Below are 16987 nucleotides of genomic sequence, written 5' to 3' on the forward strand. Positions count from 1 at the left end.
GATGCCATCCGCGTCGAAGTGGTCGAAGGGGAAAATTTCTCTTTGGGAGGGGGGGTGGGGGCGGGGGGCGACCGGGACGCGTCGTCGCTGACGCGTGGGGCCGGGCCCACACGACGTCGGGGGTGGGTATTTTAAAAGGCACGGGTCGGCGTTCGGAATGGCCGAACTGGAAATTGGAATCGTCATTTCTGGAGGCGGGCCGGTGCGGGTGGGTTTCGTGGTGATGATCGCCATGTGCTCACGCGGTGCAGTCTGGACGGTTGGCTCGTCTCCCTTGCGACTCGATTGGCTGCGGGGCGGGGAGGGTGGACCTGGCCGCCCGGCTGGTGGTGACTGGAGCGGACCCGTCCAAATTCTGAGCCGTGGAACGGGCGCGTGTGCCACACGTACCCGTGCGGGAATTTTCGCACGGGAGTCCCAGGAGTCTATGGATTTCGCACTTCTTGTCGGTCATGTCGATGTCCTATGTCCGCGACGCAGTTATTTTGCGCTAATCTTATCGTACGATGCCGCGTGACCATTTTAGTCTAGACCATGGACAGAATTTGCTTGTACCTGAGTGATCTCAAGTTCGCGGTCTGACCAATATGTATCCAGATATCACAATCATATACTTGTCACAATAAGAATGTATTTCAGCAGCAATGCACACAATATCCATTTTGTTTCATGGTCTTGGGCCCATGATGTAAAATATTCTGCCTTATCTAAAATAATAGTCATCTTAGCTTCCTCATAAACCAAAAAAACAAAAGAATTACTATCATAGTTTTCGCCTTTTAAGGGTGCTTGCATCCTTAAAGAACATTTTGTGCGTTTCAGTTATTGGAACTATAGCCATCACCAATGGCGTATTCGATTGAGACAAGTGGATAAAAATAATGATAAACAATATTATGAGATGACTTTTATAGTATACCTAAATGAGTGCATGTCGTCCATTTTCTTCATCCGGTGGTTTAGATTAGCCCAATAATACTCTATCGCCCATCAGTATCATGGGTATCATTAAAGAGTATCATGGGTATCATAAGGGTAGGATTGGAAAAAAAATCATGATAAACTTGTAAATTATATGTTTAATTAGGGAAGATCAAAATATTAGTTTATTCTTCGGAAGCTTTTACTTATTCTGTTCATTTCATTTATTAGGGTTTTCACCCTCCGTCGGTCGGTCGATGATGGATGGCGAAGGTCCAAAGTCCGGTCAGTCAATGACGTAATTACCCCTAAAAGTATCAAGATAATTACAATAATACCTACTAAAATGGACGGTTGAATCACAACAATGATACTCTCTATCATCTAGTATTATGGTATACTGTAAAGGTCCTCTATTATGAAAAGTGGTAATTTCTTGGAGAACCATTTCCTATGTTGTGATTGGTGCATGATCTAGAGGAAAACGAAAGACATTAGCAAATTAGGCCCTGCTCAATGTAAGCTCCGCTCTATAGGCTTGATAACTTTTTCTCGTGGTGCACGGGAGCAAGATATTGGCGAAAACTGACCAGGGCATGTTCCAAGCACGGGTCAAAATATTTTTGTTTTAAACATCATAAAGATAACGATTTGGCAAACTTGTCTTTGACATCATTATGTGGTATAGGCATAGGCAATGACGGAAAAAAAATGGGCTCCTCGCAAAGAAAAAAAAAGAAGAAAATGGCCCTTTCCTTGCCCCAACCAAAGAAATAACTACATCCATCCACCCTTGTACAACTACCAACACAAGGGTGATAGGAAGGTTGATCGAAAAAATTGCGTAAAAAACAAAATTGCAAGCATCTGCAATGCCAAACTAGCTCGAATATACATTAAAAAACTAGCTATAGCTCGAATAGTGAAGGCCAACATGGGTCATGGCCCCCTTCAATTTTGTAAGTCATTAGATAAAGTATTGGAAATTTGGTCTATGTAGTGTTTGAGCATGATAAACACAAACTGCATCTTCCCATGAAATTCGTTGCTTTCAAGCGCTGACCCTGCTTGTTTTGTGACCAAGCACCGTCACTGGGCTCTACCACCCAACATCACATTGCTGACAATGCAACATTGTTACAAGCTTGGCTAGAAGTAGATATGATGAAATCTAATTCAATCATAGCGCTTGAGTTCCACACAATGTCAATCGGTTGTGACCGAGGATATTAGTGCACATGCTCACCCATACCTTACAGGTAGAAAACTCTGTCATTAAAAATAGTAGATATGTGCATGAACTGATCATAAGACTGTGCCAGTGGCGGACTCAGGATTTTTTTCGTAAGGTAGGCATCTAAATTTTTAAGACCATAATTTGGTAAAAGAGTAAAAAAAATTGGCAAAAGACAATATAAATATGGTAATTCGGTATAATATCGTAAATTCAACAATAAATCCCAAATTTGTAAAACCACAATATAAATAGTCCAAGTCTGTAAAAGTGTTTTCTTTTTCAGAAAAAAAAAAGATGAAAAGAAAACTAAAGTAAGTTTCATCCTAGAACATGATAGAAATTGGTGACTGAAATACTGAATATGATCTATAGAAATGTGAGGGAATGGCAAGGTGTGGAAAAATGTATGAAGGGTTTTTAGGAGGAAAAAAGGGCATGAACAAATTTTCATCACAGAAATTCCCTAGCTAATACAATAGGAAGTTTGGTTGGATGAACTAATTTATACAGTTGCCAACAGAACCAGGTACTAGCACATTGTTCAAGCAGGAACTTACAGCGGATGCATACTCAACAAGAATATGGGCAAGAGTATGATTGTAAGAATAACCACCCTCAGAATGCCTCATCCTGAGTACTGCATTGGAAAATAAAAGCGTAAACAATCTGTTAGCATTCTACACTTGATTTAGTGGCATAATAGCATTATCACAGTAAATGAAATCAACATGTCAGAGACCATACTTCAGTGCTGCGATTTCCAATGGCACTACCAATCTAAGGAAGCATATAAGTGTAGTGCACTACTCATTTCAAGATTGCATGATTCTCGTCTCACTGCAGTATCTGCATCTCCAAGCACAAAGATGGGATTCTACTTTTCTAATTCCGATGTCACGGTGCTGCACTACTGCTTGCGAGTTGCAAGCAAGACAATAATTACATCACAGCTCTCCATCAACTGTACATAGCAGTTGACCCTCATAACAAACTAAGCACCATTGCTCTAAACTCTAAAGGTAGCAACTTTACTGTTTTTCAATCAAAATTGCCCCACACTTTCCATCAAACCCCAAGAAATTTGCAGCTGCAGCAGCCACTATACTAAAAAGTACACCTTCCCTGAGCTTCCCCCCTCACTAGCCCCCATCTAATTCACATCCTCCTGGTACCCCAACACAACCACCACAATCAATCAACTCCCTTAACCGGTCATCTCGTCTCTACAGGTTCCTCCGAATCATTCCTTCCCAAACAAGAAGGAACCGTCCGGAACTAACACCGATGACGCAAGGAGAATAAGGGACGCATAGCAACAATACGACGCGTCCATGGTTGGAAGAACCAAGAAACTGGTGGTTGAAAGACGGTGAAAGAAAAGATCATCACCTCTTCCATCCGTTGTTGCTACCATGGGAGAAACGGAGAGCAGAAGCCCCGCGACAACCAGCAGAATCACGACCGCACTCTGCACCATCCGTCGCAACGACGCCATCGCCGTTGTCTCTCTCCCTCCCCCTTGCTGCCCCGAATGGAGACTAGTAAGACCATAAAGAGGAAGATGAGGACAATGCGAAAAAAAGAAAAGAGAAATAACAGAATGATGGGCTTTTTCAATTTTGTTGGACAACCGGGCTGGTGAGCTAAACTTTGGGCTCAACCAAGGTAGTCCTACCAGGACTATCCTGTGGGTCCACTCCTAGACTGTGCAAAGAGGTGAAACAGCAGCTTCCCCACAAGGACATGGCCAGGCTACTATCTAGCAGTTCTCATGCCCAGGGACGGACCCAGGCCCATGGCAAGCTGCACTTTAGCCCGGGCCATGGGCCCAAATTTTTATTGAAATTATTGTAGAAACAGTAGAAATTTTTATATCCAAGCCAAATTTGAATGGACCAGCCTGGGTCTTGGCCTAAGGCTGGTTTCGCCCCTGCTCATGCCCACAACCCTTTCAGTTTCTTTTCGATGTCACTAACCTAAAAGTGCCCCAAATTGTCCACGACAAACCATTACAAAAACAATAATAGGGGTTGGTCTATCATGTCACTAGACAAAAACCAATAATAATATATGTATCACTATCCATTCGTAACGACCTACTCTCAAATGATAATTTCTTATCACTACCATTTCATTTCGTTAATCGATAATGATACTATCGATGTTGGTTCATAATATGACCCAACAGTTGTTGATAATTGGTAAGATAGATTATGCAAATACTTATTTAAAGTATGAATATATGATCATCAACCATGTGTATTAAAGAGAAAGACATAACATTTTATATAGGTTATGACTCTGTTAAAATAACAAGTATATTATGTTTTTCTTTAATTAATTAAAAAACAATTATAATAAGATGTATCTAGATCTAATCTTAAAAATCTCAATAAATTCTTAGTATCCTAAATCCTAAAGCTATCGTCGAATGAATATAGCCATGATATCACTAATTAGTTATTTCTACACATATCTAACTAGTCTTCTCCACATTATCAATATAATCAATCCTGTAGCGCCAGGAAACGTCGGTTCTTCGATAGTAAGCATTCAGTGTGGTTTGCATCGCCAGTTCGGTGATTCCCATGTGATCGCGCAGTGACAGGGCCCTGGGATCGTCCGTACGCACGGTCGCTGATAGTAATTCTGAGAACAGGCAGGGAGCTGTCCGGAAGAACAGAAAGGAACTCCACGTCCCCCTCCCCCGCCAGGCAGGCCCGCGCGGCGCAGTGCGGTCTGACGAGGAGGAGCGCTGTTCTCATCCCAGTCCCTGATTCTGATTCGAGGGCAGTTGGGAGTGGTTCGGGTTTGGTGGATGTTTGTTGCCTTAATTGCTCGCGCGGGTTTCGCTCGGACTGTACTATTTTACGGCGCATGCAAATACAGTAACTTCTAACTTTTTTTAAAAAATTCTTCCATAACTTTTCTTTTTTGAAAAGTTTTTCAAAAAATTATTAAGACAAGTTATAAGATAAATTTTCTAATAAGTTTTTCAAAATATTTAACGAGAAAATTTTGAGAAAAAATTAACGAGAATAATTTATTTAATTTTTTAAGAAAAAACTAAAAATGAAAAGTGGGTGGCCTATAGGGGGCACGAGCATTGCGCGTGGGAATGAGACTTTTTGTCACCGCCGGCGGGGTCCGGAAAGTTCCACGGAAATTTGGGGAGCAAAGTCCACCCAGGGCACGCCACTTTCACACTTGGTGCTGCCAAATAGACGTACTCCTCTTTTTCTCAGATATTGCATCACACACGACCGAAACAACAAGGCATGTGTCAAACGAACAGCGAGTTCCAGCAGTGGACGTAGTAGTACCACTATCGTGCTCCTGCTTTGCAGCGAACATAACGTGTACCGTGTACCCTCGATAGTTGAGAAACTTCCAGGGAAGAGTCATTTTACTTCGAACGTTTAAACACAACAGTTTTACAAGCGTGGTACAACGTGACCGCGCCACTTTGCTACATCATCTTGTCGGTCGGTTCGCTTGGTAAATCGATCGGCCAAATGGCTAGAGAGTCGTATAGTTTCACAAGAAAATAAACAGGGAAATTGCCCCGTCTGTTGTTTTCGCACGTACCGCGATTCTGCTTCTTCGAAACTTGAAGGGCAGCATATCCCTGCCAGTTTAAGCTTAACCAAATCTTGGTGCATCTATCCATTTGCATCGGTGTCGTGCAAATCCCTTTCCCGTCAGGTTCTGGGGCTTGAGCTGACTGCGGCAAATCCTTTTCCCTCGGGAAGAGGGATCGAACAACGAGGAGCCGAAGTGGACACGACACAAATCCTCAAATATTTCCATTTATTTAGTTTCCTTCATGATTTTTTTCTCTATTTTATTTTTTTATTTATTCTTATCTTCAACAACTTTTCTTCTAAAAGATTTGTAAAAGTAAATAAGAATTTTATTTTGAAAAGAATATTCTTAGAATTTTTTTAAAAAGAAACTATGAAGAAAAATCATTAAAACACTAAAAGAAACGTCTTTAAAAATAATTTAGATCACAAAGAGAATTCATTAGACATGGTGTAAAAAACATATAACGTCGCGCAAGCGATCCGACCGGCCGGATCGAATTGCCACCCAATTTCCCGATGAGTTGGAGACGTTTATGCCCGTAAGACGCAAACCAAGCCGCGTCAACGCAAGTCTGCACCCGACAGCACGTACCCTCAGCAGGAAAAACGAACGCAAGCCAGCAGGTATCTAGAAAGACCAAGTCAAGTCAAGCATCTCCCGCGTGCTCAGCGTGGAGTCTTGGGTTCAGTTCTGTATTCGCAGCCTAGTAAAAAGATCTTTTGATACACTACCAAGAAGGAACACAAACGGAGAAAATAGTACTATGAGTTTCTGGCCAAGAAATGTGCTAGCATGAACATAGTTGTATGATATATTCCCCATCCATTGTAGTAGTATTTCCTGGTAAGTTTTTGCTTACCTCTGCGAAGTTTCCAACCCATTCGCAGTTCTTGTTTTCATAAGCATTGACTTGGGCGTCCTTGTTTACCTGTTGGAGAAAATCACGCGTATATATAGCCTAGGGTAAGATCGTCCTGTCGGGCCAGGGTCTAACTGTGCTTGAGGTTTGTGAGCTAAAGGCTCAAAGCCCAGTCCTGTCCAACTAAAAAGGATCAACACTAAGCCCAAACTAAGCCCACCGCCAACCACATGTCGATTTCCCATTGCTGTCCCGGAGACTTGGACGACACAGACTCGGAGCCACCTCGGCCGCCCCGCCCGGTGCATGGATTCCGCCGTATTTTACCGTACCCGGCGGCCAAGGAAGACGACGCTGCATTTCTTTTGAGAAAAGAATTGGGACGGAACGTGGACAATACCTCGATCTCCCGCCGCCGCAAAGCAGGGGACGCCGATTTGTGCGGTTGGCTAGTCCTTTCGATTTTCCAGCTGCGAGCCTGCGGTCACAAGGCAAGTCCGGAACCGCACCTGAGATTCCAGTCCACCGGCCGCCGGCAACGGAGTCAGTTTACCGGCGAAAAACAAGCCCCATATGGGCCGTGTGAACCAGCTGCTCCGTGCCGGGCCTGTTCCGTATTTACAGGACCAATCGGCAATCAACACGATCCACCCTGTTTATTGTCACCACTGATCACTCGGCCATCTTTCCGGTCTCATGATAACAGCAAACGGAAGTGCCAAAATCTGCCCACAGCATGGCCAGGGAACTGTATGGAGTTTGAGTGGTGGTCCTGGTGGGCTACCGCCATGTGCCATCAGATATCACATATCAGCAAGGCTGCAAGACATCTACTGCAACTGATGTTGCGCTTGTGGAGCAAACAGACCCAGGAAGGCAGGAACGGGTGAGTAGACGAGAGCAGCACGAGCATGGCAAAAGACGGCGGAAATAAAATAGCCGAGAGGAAGGGGTCTGACCGACCGACACGTCTGGTTTGGTGCCTTTCACCAGGTAAGTCTGTTTGTTAGAGCTCTATTTTGCGAGAAGTGATTCTTTGATACAAGTGATTTTATGGTTAAAAATTATTATCTAAATGATTATTTAAAATAAACTATATGAAAAAATGATTTTGTACGAGAAGTGAATTAGAGTAAGCTGTTTTTTTCTCCGTAATTTCTAGTCTATTTCAGATAATCACTTCCATGATTCGACTCAGATAGCTAAAAACTGAAAGCTGCTATTTAGTAGAGCTCCCCTAATTCCAGTCAGGAAGCTGCTCTGGGAGCTCTGTCAAAAAAACCCTAAATAGCATCCGCAATAACGGTATGGGCTATAAACGCTGCTAATATAGGATATCGGTAAAAAAATAATAGATTATAATTTAGCGGCCACTACAGTACTTATGAGACTGCTTTAACGATTGTTCTTTACTAATGTTAGTAGTTTATTCCTAATATATTATTTCTTTCAAATTTAAACTTCTATTGTTTTATTACCTTATTGTGTATACATGTTATGCTTCGAAACTCTAAGTTGTCATTGACTAATCTATTTTTATATGATGTTTACGAAGAGAGAAAGTTATAGTACATGCACTATTATACAAACTTTAAGTATCTTCTAAATACGCTATTGAAACTTAACGCCCATTATCTGCTATCGGCTATCTCAATGACAATCCGTCACAACCCTACTATCCGGTATTTGTTAGCTTTTTCACTCCTATGGGAACGGACAATGCAAACGAGATAAAAAAAAAACAAATCGCGGTCTAGTGAACCAAGCCTGCAGACGAGGCTTCTTCTCCTCGTGGTCGTGCCACTCGGTGCCCGATAGCTCATGTTGCGCATGCTACGCTACTGAGTTCAAGCAGCATCGCCAATTGTCCGAGTATTGAGTAAGAGATTGTTCTGGCTAAGGTTCTATAAGGGATATGACGATGGGTGTAGATATTTTTTGAACTCTGGTTTATCGTACGATTAGGTCAAAGCTCGCTCAACTAGCGTGAGTCTTGCGCAACCAGTCTCCTTATGATATATTATGATCTCGCGAACAACCCTTGCTGGTCGCGCGACATCCATACCTAACATGTATAATCACATTTATTGATTTTTATTCAAGTGTTTTCCTTCCCAAGATACCTCCTTCAGCGAACAAAGTTGTGATCGGCGCAAATGGACAGTGCCTCGTTCCGTAGCATTAAATGCTATGGAGTGGGATTTTACGGACCGACTTGACGCTGTGTGACAGATGGGACAGGTCTAAAAAAAAACCAGGTAAGTTGATGAGTTCGCAGGTGGGCTCACGAAAGTCTAGGACGGAACAAACGTGTGACGATCAGGAACCACGGTGAGAGGACAATACAAACCCGAGCGAAGAGTCCAATAAACGTGCTCAAAATTTGAGCAGTCTGATACCAACAGGGCCTCAAGTGCTACCTCGACCACATGGTGCGAGAGCGGACATTGGTCACAGATGACCTCAACCTCAGACGAGTCCAGGAATATGACAGGTCGTAACAGGCTCTTCCCCAAGGGGGAGGGGTTTTACAAAGTGGTGTGTATTTTCTGACCAGACACAGTTGATTTAGCCATAGAGGACAGCCGCAAAATACACAAACTCATGAAACACAAGTTCTATGTGTAGGATTGTTCGAAGATGAGGCTATTTTTCTATTTTGCAGGATATTCCGAACGAGCGTGGAACATGGCTTGTAACTTTTTTCAAATTCAAAAACCAGACTCTGTGTTGCAAGATAACTCGGGCATGAACGGTCTCACCAAATTGTAAGTTTTTCCGATTTATATGCTTGACCGCCTGGTCGGTAGTTTTTCGGCTGACCAGACGGTCGAGAGCTAGTGCTTTTAGAATCTATAGTTTGTTTTTATGCAACGTACATGTTTTTTTCTACCCGATCGATCATATTGATTGAGTGGGAGTCAAAATTGTTTTTCGCACAGTATCAAAGGTATGAGCGTCCGAGGGATGACGACCACAAGGCCATAAGTTCTAGATCGGGTCGAGCAATGGTCGCCCCCAAAGGGCTTGTCATGCTAAGGGTCATCTTAAGCGCCAGGAACCTTACTAGCGAGCACCCCGAACCTATTCGCCACTCGAATGCAGGAGAAATTTACATAAAGACAGATCCTTTCATTACAAAGTGACTACCCGGGCAGCTCCCTGGGCTGTTTCTAAACAGTCTATTAAATACACACGGGGCCCAAAAACATAGGGAAGTGGTTCGAATCGAACAGACAAAATAAGGGAGCACACTGTGGGTAGATACAAATTGGCGAGTTCGTGGAGCTCCTCCGTGGTCTTCATGGATCCACCAAAACCCTCAGAACTGTTGGGATAAGGTGAATATCTGGAAAGTACTCATGGATGCAAGCTAAGGCAAGACATGCACAAGTGGTTTCGACATCCAACAAGTGGTCACCCACTGTCACACGTAACCTATCCTCAAGGTCACTCGTCTCCTCGGAGGCTATCAAAAACCAGTCGATGTGATCAGTCACGGTGTCTTCAGGAGTGGGGCAAACCTGAACGTCGGCACTCGCAACAACGAGTTGAATGATGCAAAAGCATGGATGAGGCGACCGTAGAAATATACCCATTGTTGGTCGCTATCTCAGGTTACCGCTCCAAGTCTCTCAGTGCCGCAAATAGCTCCTCCTAACAAGCTGGTCAAGGAAACAAGTCTCAAGCCATGCAAGAGTCAGCTAATCGAGCCTCACTTGGCCAACTGAGGACTACACATGACTAAAGAGTGGTAGGACCCGCGCATCTCTAAGATCACTTTGCAAGATCTCTTGCTCGATTGCAAACCCAAGCTCGCACTCAGCCATAGCTTCCAGGCTACACTAGTCAACAAGGTCATTGGTCGACGTGGTTTGGAGCTCCGTGCGGGCAGGTGGGTTGGTCGATCCTGGCCACACTCCATCTATAGGCGTGGTCGGGGGCTCGGAGCGAGGAGGAGGCTTGTTCAACTCAAGGAATCTACGACCACAACACTGGTGCAATCTCATCAGAGAAGTTAAAAGCATCATTCATATATATTACAAAACCTAAGTTATAGTCTAGTCTTTACTCCTCGGTGTCCTCCACCCGAAAGACAAACTCCACGTAATTCACCGCCCCTCGGCACTCCTCCTGCAATCTCTCCTCCGCTTCTGGTCCGGTGATCGTGCCCCCCTTCCAAATGAGGTCAAGGTTGAAGTTGGGATCGCGACTGCGATAGCATCAGAGAAAGTACCCTGCCATGTCTCTCACTGCCTGCGCCACATCCTTCGCGCCCCTCACCGCTAGAATACCCAGGAGCTCGGAAAACTTCTCCGAGAGAACCTTAATAGCATAGGCTCATGCCTATGCCTTGGTCCTTCGGCTTGATGGCCCCCAACCCGAGGCTCTCCAAGGGATCATTCAAAGCCTTAAAGCCTCTTAGAGAATGTCGTGGTTGGTGCGCTCATCCTCCTTAATCCGGGACTGCTCAGCGGTAAGCACGGCTTTTTCCCGCTGGAGCTCACCACACTTCTACTCAAACAGGAGCCACATCTCTTTTTCTTTGGCCAGCTGCCTCTCCAGTTTGGTGTATCAGCTGGCTGCATTCCTTGTCCTCGATCAACATGCGAACAGAGGTCGGGAAGCATGTGATCAGGGAGAGCAGGTCAGAGGCTAGAAAGGGCTCCACGGCTGGCTCCACAGGCACGGGAATCACGACCAGTGCTCCCGATGTTGATGCTATTGCGAGTAGGGGAACCAAAATATCATGTTGAGGCGCCAATGGGGGAGTTATGACCGGGGTCGTAGGTGTGGTCGAGGAACTGCATCAACAACAGAATTATGGAATCAGGAAGGAAAAGAAAACTCAAAGCGCTTGCGCGTAACCAGAGAACTTACCGCAACGATGGAGACCTGAGCACGAGTTTGTTCCTCGCAAAGCCGCTGGACCGGTTGGTAGAGGAGGACAGTCCTGCCGATGAGCCGCCGGTGCTCAGTGTTCCACGAGCACGTTTGGACGTGTCTACAGTTGACGAGTCCTCCATCGGTCTCTTCCCCATGGACACTTAACTAGTGGTAGCATGACTGCTCCGAGTCTGGTCGGGACACGCCTGGTCAAAGCGCGCTTGATCGGAGCTAGTCTGTTCAAGACAATTCTGGTCAGGGCGCGCCTGGTAAAAAAGAGTCTAGTTGGGATGGTTATCAGGGCGCGCCTGGTCAGAAGGAGTCTGGCTAGGACGATGCTGGCCAACCCTCTGCTGACCGGCGCCGCTCGCGATCGCTACCCTACTCTGTGCAGTCTGGTCACGTATGCGGCTAGCCGGGCTGATGTCGTGATACAGTGGTGGCTCGCTAAGGCGGCATTGGGCGATGGAGAGGGCATGCAAGCAGCAAGATCAATCTCCCGGGTAACTTCTGTAACCTCGTCGATTACCAGACTCAATACATCAACATTAGAAAGATTTTGCGATCACACAAACTGTAAAACCTTGACCCAGGAGAAGATTTGGAGATAGAAATCTAGAGAAAATGTGAAGCATACTAGTTTGATTCAAGCCTTCTCTGACGGAAGGAGATCGCACAACGGAGGAGCGTCGTGCGGAGGGCCACCTTTCCTTGCAGCCGTCGCCATTAATAATTTGACCCACAAGTCAATGATGTTATCAAGAAGATCTGGATGAGGGGAATATTAACACACTGCATGACCATCAATGAGCGCCATGAGGATGGCTGCGATGTTACCTGTGGGGCTCTCCCCGGTAGCTTCATCATTCCCGGTGTAATGATAGGTTAGATGTGCTCTTCTGTGCAAGGGGCACAGTCGATGTTTAATGAAGTCGCGGACGACGTCTGGTATCGACAACCAGATGTTCACAGGCTGTTTGACCCGAGTGGTGAAGGTTAGCTATTCTAGAGACAACGTAGGGGAGTTCCCCCCGTTTTCGTTGAGGCGCGCCGATGCATCCAGCACGCAGAAGTTGTCCAAAGAATCTTTGGTCGAGAGGTTGAACCATTCTTCCCTCCAGCCCGACCACAACATTAGGTTGGTCGTGTAAAAGTACCTAAAAAGGTCGAGGCATGGCTTGACCTGATGAAATTCTCACATAAATGAGCGAAGACGCTCAGCATGATGATAGAATTGGGGTTGAGGTAGAGATGAGAGATGTCATAGAACAAGATGACGGTGGTGAAGAATTCGGAGAAGAAAGGAATGAGGCTAGCCAAACGAGGAGAACATTATGATCTCCCCCTAACGGGGAGCAGTGACATCCCCCCAGGGCAGTACCCGAAAGACAAGCGGCACGAGAGCAAGCGACTCTCGGGCATCAGCTTCAGTTTCATAGCGAAGCCCAACCGTCATGATATCCCAACCGTCGTGCGAAGCCTAGCCATCTCGTGATTCGGAAGACCGCGTTTGGGGAACTGAAATTTCCTTAGGTCCGACGAAAATCAATGTATCTCTCTCCCATGATGTTTCTCTCTCTCTCTCTGGAAGTTTAAAACCTCCCATCCTGATGCGGTTTTATGGGTCCACCACGAAAGTGGACTGCGTTGATAGTCACTCTCAGGGTGAACTCGTGTTCACCTGGTGCGAAGGTGGTACGACCAGCTCCACCTGCGATCACGCGGCAAACCACTCAGACCACCATATCCACGAGGGAGTTTGGGGGCTATTGTTGGAGTATTGAGTAAGGGAGCATCCTGACTAACGGGTCCCACGAGAGATATGGCGATTGGATGGGGATATTTTTTGAACCCTAGCCCATCGTGTGACCAGGTCAAGGCTCGCTCGACTAGCGCCAGGCTTGCGCAACCAGCCTCCTTGCGATATATTGTGATCTCGCGACAAACCCTTGCAGGTCACTGGACATCCATATCTAACATGTATAATCGTATTTATTGATTTCTACTCAAGTATTTTCCTATCCGATATACCTCCTTCAGCGAACAAAGCCGTGACAAGCACAGATGGGTAGTGCCTCGTCCCATAGCATTAAATCCTACGGAGTGGGATTTTACGGACCGACTTGGCACCGCGTAACAGATGGGATATGGTCTGCAGAACAACTAGGCAAGTGGATGAGTTCGCATGCAGGCTCACGAAAGGTTGGGACGGAACAACTTGGAAGATAAGCTTGCAACTCACGACAACGGGACATGCAGGACTACCGAGGTAAAGTAAAAGTGGAAGCGTCCAAGAGGATGGGATGGCCCGTAGTACCACCGGCGCAAGGTGCAGTGTGCACGCTCCGCGTGATGATGGCCTGAGAAAAGAATATCTAGCTATGTATAAATCTACTAAAAATGACCCACTTATAAATTCTCATTCTCTGGTATATAAAGGGGATGAACGGGTCTAGAGGGAAAGATGAACTTATCTATAACTAGTTCATAAACACCTATAACAAAATACACATAATATAGTGTTGTTATCTTTCAGGAGGCCTGAACCTGGATAACCTCTGGTGTTCTTGAGTTCATCACATCGTAAACGTCGTTCACGCGCCTATCGACCGATACACTCTGAAATCATTATCTGGTATTAACCCAGGACACCAATTTTTTTTTATCGGACCACATCACCCTCGAATGCGGGACCAAGACGGGAATGCGTGGATCCAGTCGATGAGCTCGTTGCTGACGCATATCTTATTCTCGCTGAATTTGCTGATGGCCTATTTGTCCGAGCTCCCCGAGTGGAATTAACTATGTTAAATAAGTAGTTTTTAGTTTTTAGTTCTCCGAGTGAAATATATGAGAACGATTCTCTGAAATGAACTAGATATTGAGAGCTGAAAAAAGTAATTTCTACTAATTCACTTTCCCACAAAATTATTTCTTCTATAAAATTTACCTAAAGAATTATTTTTAACCACAAAATCCACTTCCTTAAATAATCACTCTTTTCAAAGATTTAGAATAGTAGAGTTATAACAAACAGATCAAAACACGATCGGAAAGGTAGCCGCTTGTATGTGCTGAAACACTCATTGGTCGGTCGCGACGTGGGAGGGATCGTGGATGAGCAGCAGAGCAGAGGGGAATCATCTCATGTCGGACTGGCCTGTGCAGTCCGAAGCGCGCGAAACAAGCGAAGCGAGGTGATCACTGATCAGACGCATTGCCCGTGGCACTTCACGGACAAAGTATGGCTTGTGAAAAATGGCTGGTCAGGCGACGTGAGAAAGAGTAGCGTCATAAACACGCGGGTAGCGGATTTCCAAAGAAATATATTCTTCTATATATGACCCACAAGAATTTGCATCTTTTCTTTCAGCGCTTGCAAAGGATCTTTTAGGTGAAATGGAGTGCGATAATAGAGTGGCATCAAGAGCAAGACATGCCGATTAGTGAAACAACTTACGAAATACCTTAAGCACATACATTGTAGCTCCGACCAATTCCAATCACCAGACAGCTCCCAAAGTCAAAAACTACTAGCACTTCGCCTGACAAAAAGTTAACGGAAGGTGGCAGTGGCAGTAGCATTGAACCACCATACCCTACAACCAATTACGACACCGAACTTGGCATCTAAACCGGATTAGCCCAAGGCTTTCAAAGGGAAACAGCGCGAGATCACATCAGCACGGCGCTAGAGGAAGATGAAACACTCCAATGACACTAGCGGGTTCTCCAACGACTCTTTCACGTCGCCGTCACAGCCACCTTGGCCATCGCCACCGGCGCTGGCGTCCGGGATGCTGAGCTCACCCTCGGCGGTGACGGCTTCGTCCTCCGGCTGTGGGGGCGACGGCGGCGGGGAGATGGGAGGAGGCGCCTCCTGCGCCCGCCGAGGGGAGGCGCGGCCGCTCGGCCTAGCCGGGAGAGGCGGCTTGCGCTGCACGGATGCAACTGGGCTGGCGGCGCGGCGCTGCTCCGACGGCCGTTTCGCCGCCGGTGACGGCGACCTTCGCACGGAGCGGTCCCGAGGCACGTGCCGCAGCGGCGGGGACGGCGAGGCCCGTGCGCTGCGGGAGCGGACGCCGTAGGAGGCCGCGACGCGGTCGCGCCGGACTGGCCCCAGATCGGCGGAGACCGGGCGCCTCCTGGTCGGCTTCCCCGGCGACCGCTCCGGCCCGGCCACCGAGCTTGTCGCGATGGACGACTCGGACGCCGCCTCGGACCTCTCGTCGGTGGCGACCGAGAGCGACACGCAACTCCCGAGATCGCTCACCGCGGCGTCGGCACTGTCCTGCTTCTTCGCCTTCTCCACCTCTCGCTCCTCCACGGCCACGACATTGGCGACGGGCTTTGGCTCGGCCCTCGGCTTAGCGCTCGGCGTCACCGAGAACACCTCCTTGACCATCTCCTCTTCCGGCGACGGCGGATCGCGGTCCTCCGGCTCGCAACGGCGTGCAAAGGCAGCAGCCCCGGGCGCCGGACGGTTCCTGCGCTTCTTGCTGAAGCAGCAGCCCATGCCTCGAGCTGGACCGGGAGACAATCGAGGTGGCCGTGGTGACCAGCGAGAGAGACGGGGGTGGTGTTGGTAGCTGGACCGGGAGGAAGGGTCCTTGAGGTCCTCCTCGAGGAGGTGCTTCGGTTTGGGCGAGGAGGTGATGGGGATGGGAGCGTGGCGTGGCCGCTTGGGGGACTGGTGGTCAAGTAGGTTCAGCGGGAAGCTGGTGAAGTGGCCAGCTAGCTAGTCCACGACGACTGGTTGGTGTATTGTTGTTGCCTTGAAACAGTGGAAACAGGGTACCGTACCAGCCCCTGTTCATGTAGACTCTTGGTCCGTGTGGCTCTTAGCTATTTATTTTCACACTTTATCACACCTAAAGTTATACGGCTAGCTTAGGTAGCATTTGATTTCTGAATATAGTTGTGGTAAAATTCTTTTTCTGCTATAATAGCTCCAAATATTATTGTTTTAGAAAAGTGTGGCAATATTCTCTTAGCAGTGTGTGTCACGCTTAAAAAATCCTAACCTAATCATAAAAGCATACATATATACCATGGTATCATAATTCATGTTTTTAGTTTTTGATTTATATGTTCCAAAAACTTTTTAAAAAGGTTACATCGTTAAATGCTTTATTTTTTCCATAATATTATGAGCGGGAATTGTTTGAAGGTGGTTAGATAGCCAAAAATATTTAGGAAGAAAAGGGAGAAGAATTGGTAGGACAAGGAACAAAACCTTTCAGCACGTAGGTCAACTCATAGTCTGACCGAGCCTTCCTGCGGTCTAATCGTTAGGACTTAGAATGGTCACTTAAGATCCCATTGACCACCTCTCACTCACTCATTCGTTCATTCTACTCCGCTCGAGAGAGACGGGAGGGATCCCTCACCGTTCCTCCATCTCCAGCTCCATGAAAACCGAAGATCCAAGGAGAAGGTCACCCACGAGTCCCCCACGTCATCCCCAGGCTCATCCCCAAGCATCCCCTCATCAG

The 16987-nt window shown here is 46.6% G+C and overlaps 1 protein-coding gene across 1 annotated transcript; it reads right to left on the minus strand.

Moving 5' to 3' along the window:
• Nucleotides 1–14829: 14829 nt before the first annotated feature.
• On the minus strand, nucleotides 14830–16295 carry LOC133889902 (uncharacterized). Its single transcript, XM_062330336.1, has one exon. The coding sequence runs from the start codon at nucleotides 16006–16008 to the stop codon at nucleotides 15184–15186; it is 825 nt and encodes a 274-aa protein (XP_062186320.1). The 5' UTR covers nucleotides 16009–16295; the 3' UTR covers nucleotides 14830–15183.
• Between the last annotated feature and the right edge of the window lie 692 nt (nucleotides 16296–16987).

Source organism: Phragmites australis, chromosome 1 (genome assembly GCF_958298935.1).
Source record: "Phragmites australis chromosome 1, lpPhrAust1.1, whole genome shotgun sequence".
In the NCBI taxonomy this organism is placed as follows: Eukaryota; Viridiplantae; Streptophyta; class Magnoliopsida; order Poales; family Poaceae; genus Phragmites; species Phragmites australis.